The sequence below is a fragment of the Dryas octopetala genome, chromosome 7, assembly GCF_963921425.1.
Source record: "Dryas octopetala chromosome 7, drDryOcto1.1, whole genome shotgun sequence".
In the NCBI taxonomy this organism is placed as follows: domain Eukaryota; kingdom Viridiplantae; phylum Streptophyta; class Magnoliopsida; order Rosales; family Rosaceae; genus Dryas; species Dryas octopetala.
Genome location: NC_141372.1, coordinates 520,625 through 541,819, shown reverse-complemented (window position 1 = coordinate 541,819; position 21,195 = coordinate 520,625). Strand labels below are relative to the sequence as shown.

Genomic DNA, 21,195 nt, shown 5'->3' with positions numbered 1-21,195 from the left:
TTTTGCTCCTCATTACACCTCCAATCACGGCCCAAGAAGTCTTAATAGCACAGGATAATATTTACCTAAGCGCTAAGCGGTAATGGTGTTTCAACTTCTTCAAACATTAATTATCAAAATTTTACATATTACTACAACTTTACTTTTAATGATAATTGAATAGTGTGTTCCTTTTTACACTAGTTACATATTTCCTTACATGATTCTGATAAAATATCTAAAGATATTAATATGATACAAAAATAATATTGGTACTTTTATTTAATTAACTATAAAACTTTTACACATTACTACAATTTTACTTTAAAGCATTCCCGTTTGAACAAAATATGATCAATAGTATGTTTCTTTTTACAATAATTGCATTTTTTCTTATTTACAAACAAAATAAAAGAAATAATCCGAAATAACTCGAGAATGTCGAATGCTTAACCCAACATTGCTAATTTCCTCTTTACCAAATTTGGGTTCGTTCTTCTTACTATTCATTTTATCTCTAATGTCTATTATATTCAACTCTCAACTCTTCATTGAGATTGAGAACTTACATCAAACGCAGGATTCAATCCATACAATATCATCATTGCTAGACAAAGCATTGTTTTGTAGCATGTGTGCAACAATATTTCAAGATGGTGGTCTACACCGGCAAAACAAGGCCTTGGTAAATGATAATTGATATCATAGCAATCTATGCCATGTCGATATTTTGTGATATGTCGAATTGAGTTACAAATTTAATTAAAATCTATGAATTTTTGTACTGTCGTGAGTCGTGACAGACGGTCGCAATTAATCTACCCTGGCCAAAATTGTCAAATGGCAAGAAGTATGACTTGTACTGAAATTAGTCAGATTAGGTGTACCGATGACTATAATTTTCTTCTTGTGTTTTTGATTGCGTAGCGATGGCTATTTGGCGGCAGTTCCGTATTTTTAAAGAGATGGTTAGGTGGGTTTGATTTATGTACCAAAGATTAGCCGTCTAAAAAGCTTCAAAATAAGAAGATCCGGGTCAACTCACCTTATCGCTCTTTGATAATATTATAATTGGCTCATCTCTACTATAGTGCTATATGCTCTCTGCTCTTTTGTTTGTTTTCTTCGTGTCGTCTCTGTTTTTCTTAATAACCAATAAATGATGAACTGACCGAGGACTTTCCAATGGATTTGTCTAATCTAGGTTGTTAATATTCTATATGGTAAACGTTAATCTTTCTGTTAGGTATGTTAAACCCACAAGCAAGCAACGTGGAAATCATGTATATGGAATAGTCCCGGTGGGCTCTGATATTATATACTTGTCAGCAGCAGTCTCATATGTAAATATAAACGTGAATAAGCTTTCAAGTTTGAAGGGGTGATTCATGATGACAGAAAAGGGGAGTTCACCAAAGAAATCGGATAATAAGAATCAAAAGACCTTTGAAATTGTAAGGGGCAGCCATGTTGCAGAGTGGTTAAGTTGCGACCTTGCAGAAGCCATAGCAAGTCAGACCATGACCATTCGAGAAACTGTTCCGATGAGTCAGGAAGCTTTTTCTCAGTTGGGTCAGAACTGTGAATCACCATTATCAAAGCCCGGTTGGCCTCTCCTGCGCTTAGCAGCAGCCTCAGTAACTATGAGTCCCATCAGAGAATCACAAACCAGAGAAATGCCTGTGGTCCAGTGGGTGATGGGTCTGCCTAATCGATCAGCTTCCAGTAATGTAGAAAACACAACCGAAAGCGAGACAGAGACCCTTCACTTTGGTTCTATGGATAGTCAAAATTGCTTAACAGCAGCACCAAGACAGCTAGCCAATGAATTCGAGGCGTTCATTAAAGAAGACCCAAAAGGTTGCAGGCTGTTCAGCTATGCAGAAATTAGGACTGCAATTTCTCAATTCTCCCCAGGTTCATAAATTTCATATAATAATTGATCGATATTCCTTTGGCATAGTTCTCTTTCAGTCTTTCTAAGCAATTGGTTTATAAACAGAAAATCTTATTGGAGAGGGAGGGTGTAGCAGCGTATACAGAGGATGTCTTGGAGGTGATCAATCAGTGGCGGTCAAGATTCTGAAACCATACAAGGAAGCTTGGGATGACGTTTTCTTGGAAGCCAAGTTTGCGTCTTCAATTAAGCACAAGCACATCACATCTCTCATTGGTTTATGTGTGGAAGATGACAATCTTATTTTAGTGTATGACCTCTTTCCTCGAGGGAGTTTGGATGAAAACTTGCATGGTAATCTCCTATAATTAACTTCCATGGTTTTGCTTCTTTCTAGAAATTACATTGAATTGAAGGTATAATACTGCCTGATTTCATCTTAAGGCAGGTTGTGGTGATGGACCTGTACTGCCATGGGAAGTGAGATTCAATGTAGCTGTTGCAGTTGCTGAGGCTCTAAATCACCTGCACAATGATTGCCCTCAGCCCATTATTCACAGAGATGTGAAGTCCTCAAACATTCTTCTCTCCAATGATCTTCAGCCACAGGTATATGTCCATGCATCATGCATGCCTATTTGGTTTCCCTGCCCAATTGTTAATATTTTTGTTGATAGTACTAGTTTATTTTTGGATTGTAGTTATCTGATTTTGGGCTTGCTACATGGGGATCGACGGATTCTACTTGCGTGATAAGTACGGACGTGGTAGGGACTTTTGGATACATAGCTCCAGAATATTTCATGCATGGGAGGGTCAGTGACAAGATTGATGTGTATGCCTTTGGTGTGGTTCTTCTTGAACTATTATCAGGAAGAAAGCCAGTTGATGCTGGGGCTCCAAAAGGACAAGAAAGCTTGGTCAAGTGGGTAAGCACTATCTCGATCTTTAACATTTGGAGGGTTCTTTCTGATTACTTGAATCATGTTAAATTGTTTACCAAATTCTGTTCATCACTTCCTAAAAGCTTGTTAAGATGCATGACCACATTTCTTTGATGCAGGCAAGACATTTATTACAGAGTGGGGATCTTAAGGCATTGGTGGATTCCAAGTTAAATGGGGACTACGATGTTGTCCAGATGCGTAGAATGGTATTGGCAGCAAGCCAATGCATAAACCAGTCAGCTCGTCTTCGTCCAAAAGTGAACCAGGTACAAAAATGTGTTTTAATTAGTTGGATGCATTTTTCTGGTTTTCTTGTATGCATGTATTTAAGACTAAACTTGTTGCATTCATATTGGCCATTACCAGGTATTGAAGCTATTCAGAGGAGAGACGGATGCCAATGAGTGTGTCGATTCTAGAGAGTGGGGTTATCAAGAAGACGATGATGACCTTTTCCTGGAAGTCGATTGCAAGTCGCGGTCGGTTTCTGCAATGTCTGATACAAACGATGATAGCATATCATCAAGTTCAAGTGATACAGCATCTACTGCAGAGAAAACCCACCGCTATAAATTGAAGGACTACTTAGCCATCCCTCAATCTCATCATCATTTTTAATAAGTTTATATTATATACAAAGAGCTCTGCTCAAAATTGTGGCTATTGTTTATTTTAAGTTCGGATACAGTAACGACCCCAGCACTGCTATGTGGGTGCATATTTTGTTTGCTTTGCCAGCAGAAGTATGCTGTTGTATGGTCCAAAACGACAACTTTGTACATACAGAGAGATCTAATGAAAAGAAACCACTAATGCTTACAAGCTCTAAACGTATTCAAAATTTTTTTTTTCCTTGATCAATTTAATTACAAAATGATTCAATACATTTTGCAAGAATAATACTCGGCAAAATCGATTTATGAACGATTTTATCAGTTTTACAACTATAGTATAAAAACCGCCGGAGCATCGAGGAAAAACTAAAATGGGACAGTGAAGGGTAACCCATATAAGCCAGCCTCAGGCAACAGCTGTGCTTGTGGCCACAACGTGCAACTTGCACCACATGAGACCTCATCGTTAGCTTTATATCTTTTAGACCCATGTCTGTTCTGCTGCTTCGACTCAAAGAGCCATTCGTCATCACCAAAATCGTTAAGCCCTTCTTGCAGCAATGATGGGACCAAATTCTCAATCAGAGCTCCTAGCAGTAAATCTTCACTCTGACTCTGATCTTCAAATGAAGTATTCTCAAAAGCAGTCATTTTCTGGCCAATCGTTATGATACTCTGTGGTTTTGAACAGGAGAATTCTTGGTCAAATTTAGAAGTGAGTCTATCGGATTCAACATTTGTCACTGCACTAGCTTGATGGGGTGCATGAACAATTTCTGTCCTTTCTTGAGGAAGCAAGTCTGCCCTTCCAGAAGTAGAGCACAGAAGTGAGGCATCTGGTTCACTGTGTCTTCGCAATGACTTAATGCGAATGATGGTTCCTGATTTAAGATGAAAAAAAAAAGGGCCAATTAAAGATAAAGGTTGTAAAATACTGAAAAGAACAAAGGCCAGCTTAACATTAGCACCATCTAGTAAAGGATAAAGATGAACTTACTTCGATTTTGGCTGCTGCTACAAGAAGCCAAATTCTGCCTTTCCATCTTGTTGCTAGTTTGGGTGCCGTCAGACAAGTAGCAAATGTTCTCCTCATGTTCACTAGTAATGCCACTTCTCTCAAGTTGTTCAGCCTCGTCTTCCATTTTTGGAGGATAACATTCATTTGCCCCCCCTTTACCCTTCTTCTCTTGCTGGAGACGCTTCTTGTCATCAAGTTTTTTAGCATTGTGAACAGTAGCATAACTAGATACAATCTTCTCCTCTTTATGCCCTTTTCTCTTCTTGTCCCTCTTCTCTTTCTTCCTCAGTGAGTTGGCCTTCTTCTCCGTTTCTTTCTGGAGCTTTTGAAAGCACCAGAATAAATTTAATAAGATTGGTAGAGAACACCAATGACACATGACTAAAGCAGAGACGTGGCCTCAAGGAAGCAAATCTCATTTTTGGAGGGGTGGGGAACAGCAGCAAAAAGTTCCAAAAAACAATCAACACTAAAAATCATCACAAAGTTTAGGTTATGATATTTCTACCAGACAGTAATGACCAACTTAACCCAATGGCAGTTCCGTGAGTTCAGGAAAAATTATTCCTGCCAGGAAGCCACTCACTTCTAATTGCTATCAAAACGCAAATTTTAAAAAAGACCCAAATATCATAGTTCATTAAAACTATACTTGCCTACAGCCTACTTCTATATTCTAAGTTCTAGCTTAAGTATAAATTTATCAAGTTTCAACTTTCTTCTCAAAAGAGAAAATCTTTCTCTGTCACACTGGATAGTGAAACCTAGAGAAGTAAACTATTTAGTTAAATGAAAATTCAAATCAACCTTGAAGAAAGTAGGATAGACAAATGACAAATTAGAACACTAGTCAAAATTTAGCATGACGGGTCCCCGGAACATAAAGATAGAGACAGAATTTGTGACAAATCAAGTCACAAATAAATATTTCATTGAACACACAAAACTATTACCAGACCCCACAACCTCATTCTAGTTTAGCATCAATCCAAATCTCTGCAAACCAAAATTCAAAACCAATTCAGGATGGAATTACCATGGACACTTGCAACCTTAAACCCAACTTCCTATTAAAAATATTGAAAAACAAAAGCTCCATCAATTTATCCAACCACATCCAATCCGCCCATTTATATACATATTATAATCATGGGTTCTGATCTAAATAAGATATAAATATCATATCAACAGAAATTGCATGATTAATTCTGTGGCTTGGTTAATTCATGTTCAAACTTACAAATTTGTTTACAGAAAATCATCATTCAACCCTTGCTAATAACTCAAGACTAGTCAAAGATCTATCAAGATTTATGGTTATATAGTTTATTTCAACGGGAAATCTGTCAATCCCCATCCTAGATTCCCATCCCATAGTAAAGGATCCAAAAAATAGACAATTCTTGAATAGCCAGAAACCAAGCGTTTACAAGAACAATACTTGAATACAACCGCAGGCGCATATTACAGTGATTACATGTTGCAGAAACAGATAGGGAGAGGCCATTAAAAGCACAACCAAATTGCTCAACAAACCTTAATCGGTTCGAGCGAGGCCTCTCTAATCACTGCCTTCCCCGAAGGCATGTACGGAAAGCAACGAGACATCTTTCTCAAAAGACAGACTTTCCTTTCGGCTAAAAGATAACTACAACGAAAACCCTAGCAGACCTTGCTGTAGAGTTTTGTTGACGGCAAAGGAGTTGAGGAACAACGAAACCCTTGCAGAAAAATTTGTTAACAAGCGTATGCTATATATAGAGGCATAGAGCCAGATTGACCGACTTTTGAGTCGGCGCATTTTTATACCCAATATGCCCTCAAACTAATTCAATTTTACCCACTCTACATCTTCTCTCTTTCGGAGTTACTCGTTTCACTGGGGCCTTTTTCGGAAACACGGACTCCTAGTCCTCCTAGGAGATTGACCAGGCGCTCAGCTGACGCGTTGAGTCACGAACCAATTAGATTTCAGTTGGGTTTTTTTTTTATTTCTGGGAAGCTTCTACACCAAAAAAAAAAAAAAAAATCAAACTTTTAGTTATTTATTTATTTTTGGCCATTAAAATCAAACTCTAGAGTTTGTGAATTGTGATTTATGATTTACCCAAAACCCTGATTAAACCCTGTTCCCAAATAGGGCTCGTTCCAATTCTCATTTTCAACAAAATCCTAAAGTTGCAGACTTGCAGGACAGAAAGTAATAGAGAGCATTGTGATCCAATTTGGTTACCATGAGAAGGCTTAACGGAGTCGCTCTGCTCAGCCGAGCCGTCGTCGGTTACGGTGGCGCAACCACTTTCATCGGCGCAACTCAACATCGGCTGGTTCAAGCAGCGATGTTGAGCACGTGCTCGAATTCGAATCCGGTGTGGCTCACACAAAGATTCGCCGATCGCTATGGCCTATCAAAACCGTCGGTGGGTTACGGTGCGGGAGGGGCCATGTGCTTCTCTGCGAGAGCCACGTCTCTGGTTCAAGAGCCGCCGCGCTCCGACAAGTTCCTCCCCAAGGAAGTCGTGCTCTATCAGTACGAAGCTTGCCCCTTCTGCAACAAGGTTAGAGGTAAGAGAAACTTTCACTTCCTATGCTCTGTTTGGTTGCTGTGATTATTTTAAGTTTGAATTCCATTTCAAGTCCTGCTTTTTATTGAGAATTGATCTCATTTTGAATAAAAAAGGAGTCCACTTGCGGATTCTTTTTGCCAAATTTGATGATTCTTTTCACCTGTGAATTCTTCTGTCTCTCAGCATTCTTGGACTATAATGACATTCCATACAAAGTTATGGAGGTTAACCCCATCAGCAAAAAGGAGATCAAATGGTCTGATTACAAGAAGGTGCCGATACTGAAAGTTGATGATGAACAAATGGTTGATTCTTCAGGTTATTGGATATTTTCCCTACCACTTGGTGTTTGTTTCTTTCTTCTTAATGCTGTAGAGATTAAATTATCTCTAAATTTCAGGTTGAGTGATTTGTATTTTGTTAAATTTGCATGTTTTGTCTGTATCAGATATAATTGATAAGCTGTTCCAAAGGATCAACCCTGAGAACACTGCCTTAGACAGTGAAGAAGAAAAGAAGTGGCGTGGGTAAGTTGTTTTATTCTTTTGTGGACTACTCAACTTTGTACAAATTACACTATTCAACTTAGTAAACCTTTTCTGCATGGTGCTAATCTTTGTTACTAAATAATTTGCAGGGATTAGACTAGTAGACTCCCTGTTTGAATTGTTTTATGCATTTGTTCATATCTTACTGTGCTTCTATTTCTTAGGTGTTGTGACTTGTGATCATGTGGTTTTTGGCATGATAAATAACTGATTACTTGTGATGTAGGTGGGTAGATAATCACTTGGTGCATGTTTTATCACCAAACATATATCGAACTACTTCGGAAGCTCTCGAGTCATTTGATTATATCACCACTCATGGTATGATATCAAATCAGTCCATAATTCATTTAGCTTTATTTCTCTAATACTTTTTCATAACAAACTAACATCCCATATTGGCATTTATTTGCTAGCGTTCTTCAAACAGTATGCATGTGTGGTTTATTTTACTTGAGTTGTATTGGTTGTTGGTGTGAATTTGTACATTTGTAGTATTTTGTATTGATGTCTTCAAATCATAATGGTTAAAAAGAAATATGTATTATTTTTGATAATGCCTAGCTTTACTTTTTTTAAAATCTTTATTGAAGATTCGAAGTAATTTAGTAAAAAGGTATTCCGTCGACAAAAATATATATCTGTAGAAACAATAATTCAAATATGTGTCACTGGAATGTTCTTAAACCTACGGCAACTCTGACTTAGATCCCTTCTTACTAGAAATTAATTAAGTTCCAAACTTAAGCGTATATCTTCCTTTAAATATCATCACCTGCACTCTGTCACAGGTGCAGAGCCCTTGGATATGCTGAATGTCAGCCCATCATTCTGATTTTCAGCACATCCAAGGACCAGCGTCACCATATGTTTGCAATAAAAAATATCTTAATTAGCTTAATTAAGATAGTAAGATATTTTTTAGCATGCCTGCATGCTTCACTTTGCATATGTCTTCCTTTAAATATCATCACTTGCACTCTGTCACAGGTGCTGGGAACTTGGATGTGCTGAATGTCAGCACATCCAAGGACCTGCGTCACCAGTATGCCTGCATGAAGACGCGCATGTGATGTTCTCTCCTTCCATTAAATCCTTAGTTAAGTTGCCATGTTAAATGTGCAAATAATCTTAGTTTCTTAAAATGGACCTCTTACATGCAGGGAATTTCAGTTATTTTGAAAGGACAGTAGCAAAGTATACTGGAGCTGCAGCTATGTATTTTGTGTCAAAGAAACTGAAGAAGAAACATAATATCACTAATGAACGTGAAGCCTTGTATGAATCTGCAGAAACATGGGTGGATGCTTTGAAAGGCCGACAATTTCTTGGTCTGTTCATCTAAAATATCGTATTACTTATTTTATGATTAGAACTATCAACTTAATCATCGGATAATTTTGAATTTCAACAGATGGGGCAAATCCTAATTTAGCTGATCTTGCTGTATTTGGTGTTTTGAGGCCCATTCGGCACCTTAAATCTGGCAGGGACATGGTGGGGAACACACGAATTGGTGAATGGTATACTCGAATGGAAGGTGCAGTGGGAGAGTCTGCTAGAATCGAGACCTAAAGAAGGGACAAAGTAGTTTTTTCAGATATTGCAATCTGCTTCAACCATTGTTTGAACTTTGAACTGTTACCTAGTATGCCGCTAATAATAGGTACATCATAGATGAGGAGGGTGTTATGGTTGGTCCTTCTTATAAGCTAATATGTAAGACCGCTCTCATCTATGTTTTGGAACTACAATTTTTTAAAAACATCGTGATATATTGAGACCAATTAAGACTACGTCCACTATCCAGTGTTCTCCTTTCAGTTCTCAAGCTTTTTTTTGGCCAGGTTTCAGTTCTCAAGCTTAAATGACCTTTTACAGTTTTACGGCATAGAACCTGATTAAATCTTTTACTCTATTTCTTTTGGGCCCTATTAGCCCAATATAATTCGTGTTAGGATATTTATAACTTAAAGGGCTGTGCAAAAATCAAAGCATCGCCCCAAATGCTCTGATACGTAACCTATACGAATATACGATAATGCTTAGAGTATCTTAACCATAAACTTATTTTTTATGAGCCAATGGCCTGGTGAGATCAGTGGTTAGGGAGCAAGAGAAGTGTAGCCCATTAAATTTTTACGATCATCACATCACATGTTCCTGAGATTTGGTTTGACACGTTTTGTAGTCAATTATGCAATGTGTGGGTGCCGTGTGAGCAGCTTGCATGTAGTGGCTGCGTGGCAACCCCTTGTCCCTGCATAACTATCATCAGAGAAGTCTCCACTAAACGCACCATCAACCCCCGTCTCCTAAGATATATTTTCTGTTTTTTTCTTTTTCTTTTGGGCCGATCATTCATGGGATCATTGGTTCCAAACAATTCAAGACCTTGCCTGTACGTGGCAACATATTGACAGAGGCGTCTCAAAGCCTCTAGAATCCTACGCTGAATTTGTTGTCGTTTTTAAGCGAATAGCATTATTTGTAGACTTGTAGTGTAGTTTTTCTTCTTTCTTTTTATATTTGTTATCATTAAACAATGCATCAGTTACTTACTATTCCCTGCATTGTCTGCATTCTGTAGTTATTTTGCTAGCTAGCAGCATTGTTTATAGGTTTTTTGGTAGCAGCATTGACTATTGACTATTGATCTGAGCACGGTTTATTTGTAGGTTATTTATTTCATTCAATTCCACATAAATATCAAATAATAAAGAATGGTACAGTTTCGCCTTGTCTAGAAAAAAAGAAAAAGAAATTATCAATGCATCATAGAATTGAATGAAGATTTAAATATAGGAAATAGAAATGCTAAAGCTATAGCTATTCTTCGGCCTTTCCCACCAAATTGACAATTTCTCCAATCTCTGATTCTCTTTTGTAACGTCTACCATTTCACATCTCAATTGAGTGAATTTCTCTTTCACCAACACATATTTTTCTCTGTATCTCTCTCTTGCTTTCTTTATGTAATGTCTGACCCGATAATTCTGTGACCTTTTTTTCTGTCACAAAATTTGCATGCGTACGTCGTCATTTACCGCCACCCTTGTATCTCTGTCTCTCTCATTAATGCTGGGATTGGTTTTGAAGTCTTTTGGGATTTGGGAAAATTAGAGGAGGGGAGAGGAGAGAGAAAAAAACTCCTCATTCACGGAGCTCTCTCTAATCTATCTCTAACCTTCTTTTTTCTCTATGTATCCCACTCTTTTCCTTTTTTAGTTTCTTAATTACGTCAATACAAATCAAACTATCCATAAAAAATTCGCATTAATTTATCATAATAATATTTAATAAGATTTGTCAGTTTCCCCACTATATATATAAACCACCCACGGGTTTCTTTCATAAGGGTCTCTTTCAGTTAAACCAGAAACCTAAGCAACAAAGAAGGCAAAGGTTATGCCAATAAAGAGAGGGTGGAGAGAGAGAGAGAGTTTAGAGAGAAAGAAAGGGTCATGCGTCTTTTCTTTTCTGATATAAGTTATATAACAAGAATATGATGAACCCTCTAGCTTTAAACCTACCCCCAGTCACCCCCCCATTTCGTTTCAGTTCTGGTTTCGTATTAATAGTCCATGAAATATGTGAAGCAAATTAAGGAAGCGTTTTTTTGGTCGTCTGCTGTTCTTGATATCAGGAGGCATAGCTTGTTGAGATGGCAGTTCAGGCACACTTGTATTTCTCTGAAAATTTGGGGGGCTTACCCACCATGACCATGACTACTACTGCAGGAGGCTTACAAGATTGGTCTACTACGCACAACCCTGTTTCTGTTTCTGGGGTTGATGACATTTTCTCAACCCTTCGAAGCTCTAATCTGCAGCCTCATCATCACCATCAGTTTCATCTTCGTCAAGCCGCTCAAAATTTAGCCTTCGATTGTAATAACCAATTAGGAGTTTCAGTTTCCCCTTCCATTTGCAATAGCTTTCTACCCACGGCCTTTTCTGAAACTTTGGGGGCTCAGCTTGACTTGCAAAGGCAGGAGATAGACTGCATTATTCAGCTGCAGGTAACAATTACTATAAACATTCGCAATATTTCCTTATTGGGTTTTCTTGAATTGTTATATTGAGCTTTAATATGTAAGAAATCAATATTGCCATATTGGGTTTTCCTTTTTCTGATGGCTTTGGTTATTGACTTGTTGGAGATTGGTACAATATTATATGAATCATTTTGGGTTTTCCTTTTTTTGATGTATTGCAAATCTTTTTTTATAGAAGAAAAAAGGAAGTTGAAATTTTTTTTTTCTTGTTAAAAACAGAATGAGAAGCTAAGAGTTGCTTTGCAAGAGCAGAGAAAGCAACAACTTGCATCCCTGTTGAACAACTTTGAATCAAGAACCCTGAGTTTGATTAGGCAAAAAGAAGAGCATTTAGCACAGGCAACAAAGAAAGCAATGGAGCTTCAAGATTGCTTGAGGAAAGCAGAGATGGAAAGTGAGACATGGCAAAGGGTAGCAAAAGCAAACGAGACCATGGTTATAGACCTCAACAACAGGCTTGAACAGGTCAGAGAGAGACTGGTTATGACCAGTAATGAAGCCGAAGATGCAGAGTCTTGTTGTGGGTCGTGTGAGAAAGTAGGAGACAGAGTGCAGAAGCAACTAGTGAGTGAAGAAGAAAGAGAGCAAAAGTTGTTGTTGGCTTGCAAAAGCTGTAAGAGTCGGAGGTCGTGCGTTCTTTTTCTACCTTGCAGACACCTCTGTTCGTGCAAGTTCTGTGAAGCCTTTCTTGGTTCTTGCCCCGTCTGTGAATCCACCAAGGAGGGAAGCATGGAGGTCTTTTTGGTCTAAACAAAACAAAAAAGTACCAACCAAATCAAATCTTTCTTTATTTTGTTTTGGAGAAAAGAAAGTACACTTGTTGATATCGGTACTCTGTGATGATGGTTTTTTTTTTTTTTTTTGGTTAGTTTGTCCTTGCTGGGGGTCTATGTAATCGGAATTTTTTTGTACTGCAATGAATCGAAATGATGATGATGATGCGGTAAAGAATCTTTCCCTTTCCTCTTCTGGCCTCTGGGTTTACTTCACCATATATATTATCTATATTCCCTGATTTGGGTTAAAATCTATTGATAGAGGATTGATTGATGCAGGACTAGCTGTGCTTTATTAATTGTGTCACAAGAAAGCCAAAGCCATAGCCAGTTCTTTTAGTTTTAGCCGTAACAGTGTACGGTTCTAAACCTATAAACTGATAAAACAACAAAGAAAAATAATTGAAAGCAATTTTGGCGTTTGTGATTATAAGCTAGCTAGATCACAAGGACTGTAACTGCCACCGCTACTTAATGAGATAATCTTTTCTTTGCTGCTTTCAATGAGATAACAGCTGATAGCCTGATAACATTTAGATTAGAAAATGACATGCACAAGCATGGAAAGAAGGAAAAAAACAGACGAAGCTAGCTTGCAATTGCATTGGTAGTGGTACAAACAAGGCATGACTTGCATTATTTCATCGCAGACAAGCTTTTGTGGGTTTTTAATATAGAATAGAACAGAATACTGTCTTCCCTATCTTCCCTTTTGCATGTTTTTGTGTTGTTAGAAATTAATTAAGAAGCATTTCACCATCAGAGAAAATAGTCATCCTCTTTTGTGGTGCTGTGGATGCAGTGATGGGGCTACATAATGCTTTCTTGGTGCGTCCGATCTTTTGCTAAAAAGCCAAGTCTTTGGTATCCGCACAGTAAAAGCTCAAACTGGATATTTACTTTTTTTCCTTGTAATGAATAAGTTGTAGACTTGTAGTTCCTAAAAGAGCGAGAGAACACGTGGGACCCTCTTAGAGTTTTTCTCTTGTAATTTTTTGTGGATCCCACAACTTACAATGCGTATGAATTTTGATTATGAAACAACCGTTTCCAGAATATGGTAGTGGCGTAGTGGTCTTTTTCAAGAATGGAGATCTTTCTACTGCAAGTCTGCAACTGCATGGAAAATCGCAACGCTGATTTTGCTCTGTCTCAGTCTCTTTCAATATGAACACTGCAGGAAAGGAACGAAGACAGCACTCAGTCATCAGCTGGTTGTCCTTTCCCACTTCTCAGTTTCCCTCCTATTTCAACTGGTCTAGTAGCCAATTAATTGACCGCTGATGTATTACATCGACGGCTGAGATCTTCGCGTTTGCCCTCGTGGCATGATCATTGTCCTCTGCCACATCGGACATGGAAGTATCCCACTTGGCTTTTTCTATTTGAATGAAAGGGTATATATACTACATTTTTTGTTAACTTAAATTTTAACGATTTCCCGGCAAAAAAAAATTTACCGATTTGGTCTTTATGGCTACATATATAATTTTTAATCATTTTGAAAAAACTGGTAAGTTTTAACAAATTCATATTTGGTGCATAATGTTTACAAATCCAAACAATATAAAACACAATGATGATTAAATTAGCAAAATTTAAACTAGGAGTATCAAATGTCATTTCAAGTTCAATCAGATAGACTATGACTAAATATGTAGTTTATATTTGAACGAAATAATATTAATTCTTGAATGAGATATGCCAATAGAGCATCATTTTACATTAATGTAGGTTTATGTGTTATAACTTGTAAGTCTCACCAAATTATGAGAGGATGCCATATTTCCCATACCCCATGAAAAAATCGCTTATAAAATAGAACGACATTTATGATTACCTGAGAATCTCATACATATATTGATTTTAGTTGTGCAAGTAAACAATGCAATAACATAGCATATGAATAATTCTCATTTCTTCCAACATTTTGATTCTAGATAGTAAACATAAGTCATTATGAAATACGTAGGGTGGGAGAAGGTGCACATATGGAGCTAGCAAGTGGGTGTATATGCCAATTTTTGTGATAAGCTGGTGCATGGGCAAGTCTCGTCCCAAAATAGCCTACGCATGTACAAAATTACATTCAAGTTGAATGTAAGACCAACCCATTTAGTTTCGTTTGGATTTGAGTATAGACTTGTATAGTTCCGACTTTCGAAAAGGTGAGGTCAACCCATTTCACTTCAAAGCCAAATAATGCTGTCTGTAACGTTGGGGTCCCAATTTATAATGTCACAAATGAATCAAATGCGATTGAAATAAAGAGATGCAAGTTTTTTTCCAAACCAAAAGCACCTCAAAATTAATCACTTCAAGAAAAAAACAAAAAAAACAACTCAAATTTTGTGAGAGCAACCTTTCCCTTTTACCAATACCAAGGCAAGAATTTTAATTTTGATAATTTATAAAACTTTCTAATCTAAGGCAAGAATTTGAACACTTTTATGAGGATTAGGATTGTCATTTTTTAAAACAATACCAAGAATAAAATTTGACACAAAATTAACGAATTTTAATTGACTCATAAGTTTATTTTTGGAGTTAAGAACTTGAGAAAGAAGCTTTCATTTAATCACAATTGTTCTATTGTTGCTTATTCAATTAAAAACTCAATGTCTCTTTGATGCATTTTAAACAAATTACTCTCATTTCGATACATTTTATCATACATATTACTATCAATTCGATACATTTTCCCTTCTCTAACTAAAAAGAAAAATAAGTTGATGTATTATATCTTTTAAGGATGTCTTAGAAAGTTGAGGAAAAGAAAATTCGATTGTTGTAGACAATTCCAAAATCTTATTAAAAAAGGAAAAAAAGACATTGAGAAAAGGAAAAAAGACATTGAGATGTGGCAGGTGGAACACCGACTATGGACCGGGGTGGGCATTGAAACTAGCCAATTCAAAGCTACACACGAACAAGCGTGTGTTCCAATTATTCGTTGGAGTATCGTTGGCAGTTTACTCGCTTCAGCCTTCATCATTCCAAAACGTAGAGAAAAAACATCCAGCGACAACCACATTCCTGATTCCTCCTCCTCTCTCTGAGACAACCTCGCCGCAATTAGCGATGCACCACGGAGATTACACCTCCGCTCCATATTTTCAATACCCTCCTCTTCAGAACCCTAACCCTAACCCCATCCCCACCGATCACCACCAGAGCCCCTACGCCTCTGCCTCCGCACCACCTTTCTCCACCTCCGATTACTCCCTCTATTCCCAATCTTACCCTCCATATTCTCTGAATCCCGATCCTGCCCCTCCAACTGCCCCTTCCTATGCCCCTCCTCCAATCCCCAACCCTACCTTGCCAACCTTCAATCCCACACCTCAACCACCTCCTTTCCCTCCCTTTGAGACCCACGCGCCGTATCAGCCGCCGCCTCAGCAACAACCCTATCATCCGCCGTACGATCAGAATCAATCGACTCCCAGTTACGCCACTCTGCCGCCATCAATTCCCTCAAACCCTAACCCTAATTCCAATCCCTCTTCTCCCTATTCGTCCGTTTACTCAGGAGGCCCGTTTTCTCAACCAGCCTCTTCAGTCCCGCCGTTATATGAAAATCCCTATGACAATTCTGCGAAATTCGATCACGGCAGCGGATCGTATTTAGACGATAGGTACGGAGGCTACAACCGTAGCCGGTCCGATTTGGGATCCGATCCGTTTGGGAAGCGCTATGATTCGGGTCGTGATGAAGTGTACGGCGACGGTGTTTATGCTTACGGAGGTGACAAGGCGGAGCCGTATGGGGCTAGGGGCACAGCACCCAAGTCGTCGAACCAGTCTTTGTTCGATGATTATGGCAGGTCGATCAATTTCTCTTCTGGCAAAGACTCGCCTGCGAACTCGAACTCGAGCAAGATCGTTCGGGCAGTACCCAAGGCGGATACTCAAGAAGACGTGAAGAGTGGGGTACTCAAGTTTCGTGTCAAGCTGTTGGCTGAAAGTGGAGGACAGAGCACCATGGATGTCCTTTGCCAGGTATGAACAACGGTTCACTCTGCCCCATTTCTTTGGAAAATTGTTTTCATTTTTCGCAGAAGTATGTAACCATACAAGTCATCCTTATTTTTATGTTATTGTGGGCAGTACGATTTTCACTATGTTTGATTCTGGGATTGGGATTGGACTGCAACATTGTTAGTTTGTGTTTGTGAGTGTGTTGGAGTGGGAGCAGATTAGTTTCGTTATGTTTTTCATGCTACGGACTTTAATAATGTTGGACCATAGCCTAAGAATATAACGGTAATTGGGAGTCATAGCTTTAGAAATGATGTTTTGACTTAATTATTAGGATTCTACGGACCCTCAAATTTTGTTATGGCATTTGTTTTTTAAGATCTGTTTTAAATGTGAATGATCATCTTAGGTTGGTTTAAAATCAGGATAGTGTTTTGAATGTCACCCATTGTTCTTGTTTAGTTCCTACCCTCCATTAAAAAAATGATCAAAACTTCTGTTTCAGATTGGTTTGGATGGTATTCGTATGCTTGATCCCGCTACAAGTCGAACATTGAGAATATATCCCCTCGAGACCGTTACAAGATGTGAAGTAAGTTGTTGTATTTTCGTTTTGTGTTTCTTATGAAATTATTAACTTTGGGCTCGAGATATCAATAATTTGTTTTTGTTTTTGTTTCTCATAGGTTACTGATTCGTCTACCTTTGCATTTTGGTCAAAAAGCTCTGTGGATATTGATCCAAGACGTATCCGATTGCAATCAAATAGTTACACTACCAACACCCTTTTGGATACAGTGACTGCTGCAACCGTTCAGGTTTGGTGTTTAGTTCTTTTCTTTGTGTTTGACTCCCTTTCATAATTGACAACATGTGCTAAGGGCCTAATGATGGGTTCCTTGTTTCTGCACCTTGCATTTGATATATGTGTTATGTATTAACATATACATGGATAATTCTTTTAAATGTATGTGATGTTTTGGGCCTATGTAACAAGAACTAAAGGTGGGCCAGATTTACCTGTTCAGGTTTCAGTTATTTGTGTTTTCACTTCTGTGGTGAAAAGTTTGTAAAGGATTGCTTTTATTTTGCTAATGCTTCTTAAGTGGCGGGGGGTAATAACTACAAAGATTGGTTAATGTGTCTGAATATGTGAACTTGGTCCTGTGTTTCTTGTGTGAAAAAGGATTGATAGATGGCAGCAATAAATTTCTGTTGTGAGCTAATAATTTATCATTAAGTACTCTTGAATAGGGTCTATCCAATACCTGAGTGGGTATCATTTCATTGGTGATGGAATCCAAGTACATCCATCTGAATTCCTCTGTGCATCAGTGCATAAATGCGTTCCTTCAATGCCCAATGGTATCTACGTGTAATATTTACAATGTCTTGTACTGGCTCATTTCTATCATCCATAATTTGGAAATTCAAATCCCTTTTCTGTAGATGGGATCTCATAGAATTTATTATCACGGTCATGTCGGCCTTATACTGAAAATGAGAACTGTGAGCTTACTGTGTGTGTGTTGATATTTTGATTGGATGATTCTGTCTTTATAATTATATATGATTTTATTGCAATTCTGTCTATATAATTTTATATGATATTAGTGGGTAAACTATTATTAGAGGTTCAAATGTTGATTATCGTTAGTCATGTGTTGTTTTGATCATTTGTAACTCAGCTTAAGGAGATGGGCGGAAGAAACAGGCCAACTGAATCCTTAAAGACAAATGAACAACCTACAGAAAAAAAGAAAGGAATAGCTGATTGGATGAACATTATAAAGCCTGGAAATGAGGAGAAAGATCATTGGGTAAAATTAGCTTAGCTTCCTGAAAGCTTTTTACCCCCTTTGCCTTCCTTTGTAATGACATGAATGTATTACAAATGTGTAGCGTTAGATATTTCTCCATGCATCTTTGAATAATGTGCTTTTTGTAAGGAAAAAAAATTATTTTTCTTGCTCTTGCTTATTCCATTATTGCTTTTCTTAGGTCCCTGATGAAGCAGTTTCAAAATGCACAGCATGTGGGATAGATTTTGGGGCTTTTGTACGAAAGGTATGTGTAATTTTAATGTTTTATCATCAGAGTTTGTTGTTCATGCTTGGTTCTATTGAACTTATTGCTTCTTCTCTATTTTAGCATCACTGCCGGAACTGTGGAGATATTTTCTGTGACAAGTGTACCCATGGCAGAATTGCATTAACTGCTGATGAGAATGCTCCGCAGGTTCGAGTTTGTGACCGATGCATGGTATGTCTCTGACTCTGTTCTAGTTAATCATGTCATTCCAACTACATGTGTTATGATTCTGTTTTATATTTGCAGTATTTCTAATTTTATTGTGTTTCCCAAAATATGTAATGAACCTATTTTGCATGTTTGTTCCCGAGTATTTCTTATAAAATGGTTTGGTTTCAATTTTCCACGATGATTTAGCCTCTTAGGATGCTTATTATGACAATAAACCATGACTTACTGGAGAGAAGGATTAGTAAGGGTGCAACAGGGTGTTAATTACGTTGTTAGTTTCTAATCAAATTCTTCATTTATTTTCAGGGAACTAGGTCAGTTATCCAGGTATTTTTCCCGCCATATTTGGATAATAATATTGACCAAGTTCCCTGAGATTTTCATTGTTGTTCACCAGTAAGGAACAACATAATAGTCTATGGTTTGGTTCTTGTATATGCAACATGTAGATCCATTGATTAAAGTGGTAATTTGGGTGTACATAATGGCCTATTTTTTTTTAAAAAAAAAAAAATTTAAGATTCTTTAGGAAAAAAGTCAATGTGAATGAGTATACTGTTCTTTGGCAGTGCCTTCAATAAATTAGGGACATTACTGCAGGCAACAATTGACAACGTATTAGTCGGGAAAACTTTTTTAATGGTTTGTGTTTTCCTTCTCAATCGTTAACTTGGGACACTTTGTTAGAATTTTTGTTTCGACTTCTATTTGGTCAAAACAATAAATGATAAAATATCTTTAATGCAAGCTACAATTGTTTGTGATGTGTGGATTTGATTTGAAAATTTCTCAGATTATGTTTTACCTTGTAGTGAAGGTTGTTGGAATCATTATCCAAGTCTTGGTTAGTGTTGACAAAGGGACATTAATATTGAAAATTTACAATTAATGGATATCTGCGTACATGTTTCTGTGTGTAGAATAATTGTAGGTAGTACGTTATGGTAACATGTTTGTATTAGTTTCACGAAAAACTATACAGCATTTCTGTTTAGCATCTTGTCATACCGATCTTCTATATTCAATGTGTGTTAGGGTTTATTTGTTTAATAAGTTTGGTCTTATTCAGCAAAAAAGAAAGTCCTACAATGTATGTGTGGCTTACAGTGTCATTATCCTTTATAGGCTGAAGTGACTCAGAGGCTGAGTAATGCTAAGGAAACATCTAGTAAACCTGCAGGATTGCAGAGTCACGAGGATCTTGCCAAGAAGCTTCAGGTGATTTGGCGTTGTGTGCCTCTCTTTATTTCTACCAGTTAGCATTTCTAAATTGACATAGATGTTTATATATGCTTCCCATGCTTATACTTCAGAGTAGATTCAATTATTCCACCTAAAGTATGAATATCTTAAGCTGAATGTCTTATAAGTCTCCTGGATGAGTAGAGGCATTTCTATACATGTCTTGTGTGTGCACACTCACACCTGTTTTTTGAATTTGTTTTTTGGACAGGAGGAGATGGAAAAGAATCGCAAGGAATCTTCAGGTAATTTCTTTGCTCGTGAAAGATTGGATTGTGGAAGTATGGGTTGTGACTTGCCACGAAAAAGGATTTTTGTTTTTTTTTTTTTGGCCGGGGAAAAAAAAAAAAGATTTTTGTTTAACTCCTCTTATTTCCTTTTGGTGGACCAACTTGGTAACTGTTCAATGTACAAGTTAAATCAGGGGGGTTTGCTGAAAACTGCACTTGTGAAACATTGAAATTTTATTTTAGAAGCAAGAAGTGTATAGACCATTCTCAATTACATGTTCATTTCTCAGGTTCGAAGACTGATGGATCTGGAAGGCGGATGAGAGAAGTTGCCTGTCCTACATGCACAGTCCACTTGCAGGTTATGAATTATTCTCTCTCTCTCTCTCTCTCTCTCTGTATGTATATATATTTAGTTGTGCATGTGTTTGTCTCTAATATATTAGTCTGTATTAGTGTGTATTGGTGTGTATATATATTTTTGCATGTATTTGGTGATGACAGTACTGAAACTGTTCCAGGTCCAAGTTCCCAGCTCAGGTTCGGAGACCATCGAGTGTGGGGTCTGCCAGCATCCATTTCTTGTGAGCAGTGGCTGAACATAGAAGGGACTAAGAGGGCCTTGTCCCCAACGAACTTTTGAAAAAAAAAAATAAATCAATTTGTAGAATATCAATGTGTTGATGTGTGTCATTTGTAAATACATTTTTTTTTTTCCCTCTTTTATTCTATTCTTCCATAAGCATTTACAGTTAAACCAATTACCACACCTAACTTAAATTGCACAACATAATTTGGATACTCGATCTTTCTGGTATGAGTAATACAAGTTTATTTTTTTATGTAATTGATTAATATTGCCTTTGTCTTCCTTTTTTGGTTTAAGAGTGAGTTTATTTAGATCCAATTATTATATATCTTATTGACCCAACTTTTTATTTTCTCATATTTGTACTTTCAAAAAACTGTGACCTTTTTTTTTTTGGAGTAAATGACGGGCCAAAGCCCAAGCAACCCAAACTAGCCAGACACTAATCTAGATTTATACAGACCCAAACAAAGTAGGGGGAGGGGAGC

At 37.5% G+C, this 21,195-nt stretch overlaps 5 protein-coding genes across 7 annotated transcripts; 4 read left to right on the top strand and 1 right to left on the bottom strand.

Annotated features, from left to right (window-relative positions):
• Window positions 1-1,254: 1,254 nt before the first annotated feature.
• Window positions 1,255-3,479, top strand: LOC147278060 (protein kinase STUNTED-like). Its single transcript, XM_086251488.1, has 6 exons — window positions 1,255-1,896; window positions 1,982-2,230; window positions 2,325-2,485; window positions 2,578-2,805; window positions 2,940-3,089; window positions 3,190-3,479. The coding sequence occupies exons 1-6, from the start codon at window positions 1,368-1,370 to the stop codon at window positions 3,439-3,441; spliced, it is 1,569 nt and encodes a 522-aa protein (XP_086107614.1). The 5' UTR covers window positions 1,255-1,367; the 3' UTR covers window positions 3,442-3,479.
• Window positions 3,480-3,657: 178 nt separating this feature from the next.
• On the bottom strand, window positions 3,658-6,169 carry LOC147278059 (DNA ligase-like protein). Its single transcript, XM_086251489.1, has 3 exons — window positions 5,992-6,169; window positions 4,435-4,777; window positions 3,658-4,318 (listed from the first exon to the last, which is right to left on the bottom strand). The coding sequence occupies exons 1-3, from the start codon at window positions 6,061-6,063 to the stop codon at window positions 3,804-3,806; spliced, it is 930 nt and encodes a 309-aa protein (XP_086107615.1). The 5' UTR covers window positions 6,064-6,169; the 3' UTR covers window positions 3,658-3,803.
• Window positions 6,170-6,550: 381 nt separating this feature from the next.
• LOC147278058 (uncharacterized) lies at window positions 6,551-9,366 on the top strand. 2 transcript variants are annotated; one of them, XM_086251475.1, is made up of 6 exons: window positions 6,551-7,020; window positions 7,206-7,340; window positions 7,471-7,549; window positions 7,797-7,891; window positions 8,734-8,901; window positions 8,985-9,366. In XM_086251475.1, the coding sequence occupies exons 1-6, from the start codon at window positions 6,690-6,692 to the stop codon at window positions 9,143-9,145; spliced, it is 969 nt and encodes a 322-aa protein (XP_086107601.1). In that variant the 5' UTR covers window positions 6,551-6,689; the 3' UTR covers window positions 9,146-9,366. The 2 variants fall into 2 exon arrangements, with proteins under 2 accessions (XP_086107601.1, XP_086107600.1); XM_086251474.1 differs by having other exon boundaries at window positions 7,206-7,367.
• Window positions 9,367-11,042: 1,676 nt separating this feature from the next.
• Window positions 11,043-12,393, top strand: LOC147278057 (putative BOI-related E3 ubiquitin-protein ligase 3). Its single transcript, XM_086252450.1, has 2 exons — window positions 11,043-11,591; window positions 11,847-12,393. Exons 1-2 carry the CDS (start codon window positions 11,235-11,237, stop codon window positions 12,375-12,377), a joined length of 888 nt encoding a protein of 295 aa, XP_086108576.1. The 5' UTR covers window positions 11,043-11,234; the 3' UTR covers window positions 12,378-12,393.
• A 2,928-nt stretch (window positions 12,394-15,321) lies between these two features.
• On the top strand, window positions 15,322-20,965 carry LOC147278056 (RING/FYVE/PHD zinc finger superfamily protein). 2 transcript variants are annotated; one of them, XM_086249523.1, is made up of 10 exons: window positions 15,322-16,405; window positions 16,890-16,976; window positions 17,071-17,202; window positions 18,073-18,204; window positions 18,386-18,451; window positions 18,536-18,646; window positions 19,772-19,864; window positions 20,103-20,133; window positions 20,409-20,479; window positions 20,640-20,965. In XM_086249523.1, the coding sequence occupies exons 1-10, from the start codon at window positions 15,485-15,487 to the stop codon at window positions 20,715-20,717; spliced, it is 1,722 nt and encodes a 573-aa protein (XP_086105649.1). In that variant the 5' UTR covers window positions 15,322-15,484; the 3' UTR covers window positions 20,718-20,965. The 2 variants fall into 2 exon arrangements, with proteins under 2 accessions (XP_086105649.1, XP_086105648.1); XM_086249522.1 differs by having other exon boundaries at window positions 15,323-16,405; window positions 20,100-20,133.
• Window positions 20,966-21,195: the final 230 nt, after the last annotated feature.

What these genes read in the sequence shown, in the direction of transcription:
- LOC147278057 (XM_086252450.1), top strand. Translation starts at nt 11,235, where the DNA reads ATGGCAGTTCAGGCACACTTGTATTTCTCTGAAAATTTGGGGGGCTTA. An exon ending in ACTGCATTATTCAGCTGCAG is followed by an intron (nt 11,592 to 11,846) that starts GTAACAATTACT and finishes TGTTAAAAACAG; the next exon opens with AATGAGAAGCTAAGAGTTGC.
- LOC147278058 (XM_086251474.1), top strand. Translation starts at nt 6,690, where the DNA reads ATGAGAAGGCTTAACGGAGTCGCTCTGCTCAGCCGAGCCGTCGTCGGT. An exon ending in GATATTTTCCCTACCACTTG is followed by an intron (nt 7,368 to 7,470) that starts GTGTTTGTTTCT and finishes TGTCTGTATCAG; the next exon opens with ATATAATTGATAAGCTGTTC. An exon ending in TGATTATATCACCACTCATG is followed by an intron (nt 7,892 to 8,733) that starts GTATGATATCAA and finishes TCTTACATGCAG; the next exon opens with GGAATTTCAGTTATTTTGAA.
- LOC147278056 (XM_086249522.1), top strand. Translation starts at nt 15,485, where the DNA reads ATGCACCACGGAGATTACACCTCCGCTCCATATTTTCAATACCCTCCT. An exon ending in ATGAGGAGAAAGATCATTGG is followed by an intron (nt 18,205 to 18,385) that starts GTAAAATTAGCT and finishes TGCTTTTCTTAG; the next exon opens with GTCCCTGATGAAGCAGTTTC. An exon ending in ATCTTGCCAAGAAGCTTCAG is followed by an intron (nt 19,865 to 20,099) that starts GTGATTTGGCGT and finishes TTTTTTGGACAG; the next exon opens with GAGGAGATGGAAAAGAATCG.
- LOC147278060 (XM_086251488.1), top strand. Translation starts at nt 1,368, where the DNA reads ATGATGACAGAAAAGGGGAGTTCACCAAAGAAATCGGATAATAAGAAT. An exon ending in AATTTCTCAATTCTCCCCAG is followed by an intron (nt 1,897 to 1,981) that starts GTTCATAAATTT and finishes GTTTATAAACAG; the next exon opens with AAAATCTTATTGGAGAGGGA. An exon ending in TTTGGATGAAAACTTGCATG is followed by an intron (nt 2,231 to 2,324) that starts GTAATCTCCTAT and finishes ATCTTAAGGCAG; the next exon opens with GTTGTGGTGATGGACCTGTA.
- LOC147278059 (XM_086251489.1), bottom strand. Translation starts at nt 6,063, where the DNA reads ATGTCTCGTTGCTTTCCGTACATGCCTTCGGGGAAGGCAGTGATTAGA. An exon ending in CCTCGCTCGAACCGATTAAG is followed by an intron (nt 4,778 to 5,991) that starts GTTTGTTGAGCA and finishes TGCTTTCAAAAG; the next exon opens with CTCCAGAAAGAAACGGAGAA. An exon ending in TAGCAGCAGCCAAAATCGAA is followed by an intron (nt 4,319 to 4,434) that starts GTAAGTTCATCT and finishes ATCTTAAATCAG; the next exon opens with GAACCATCATTCGCATTAAG.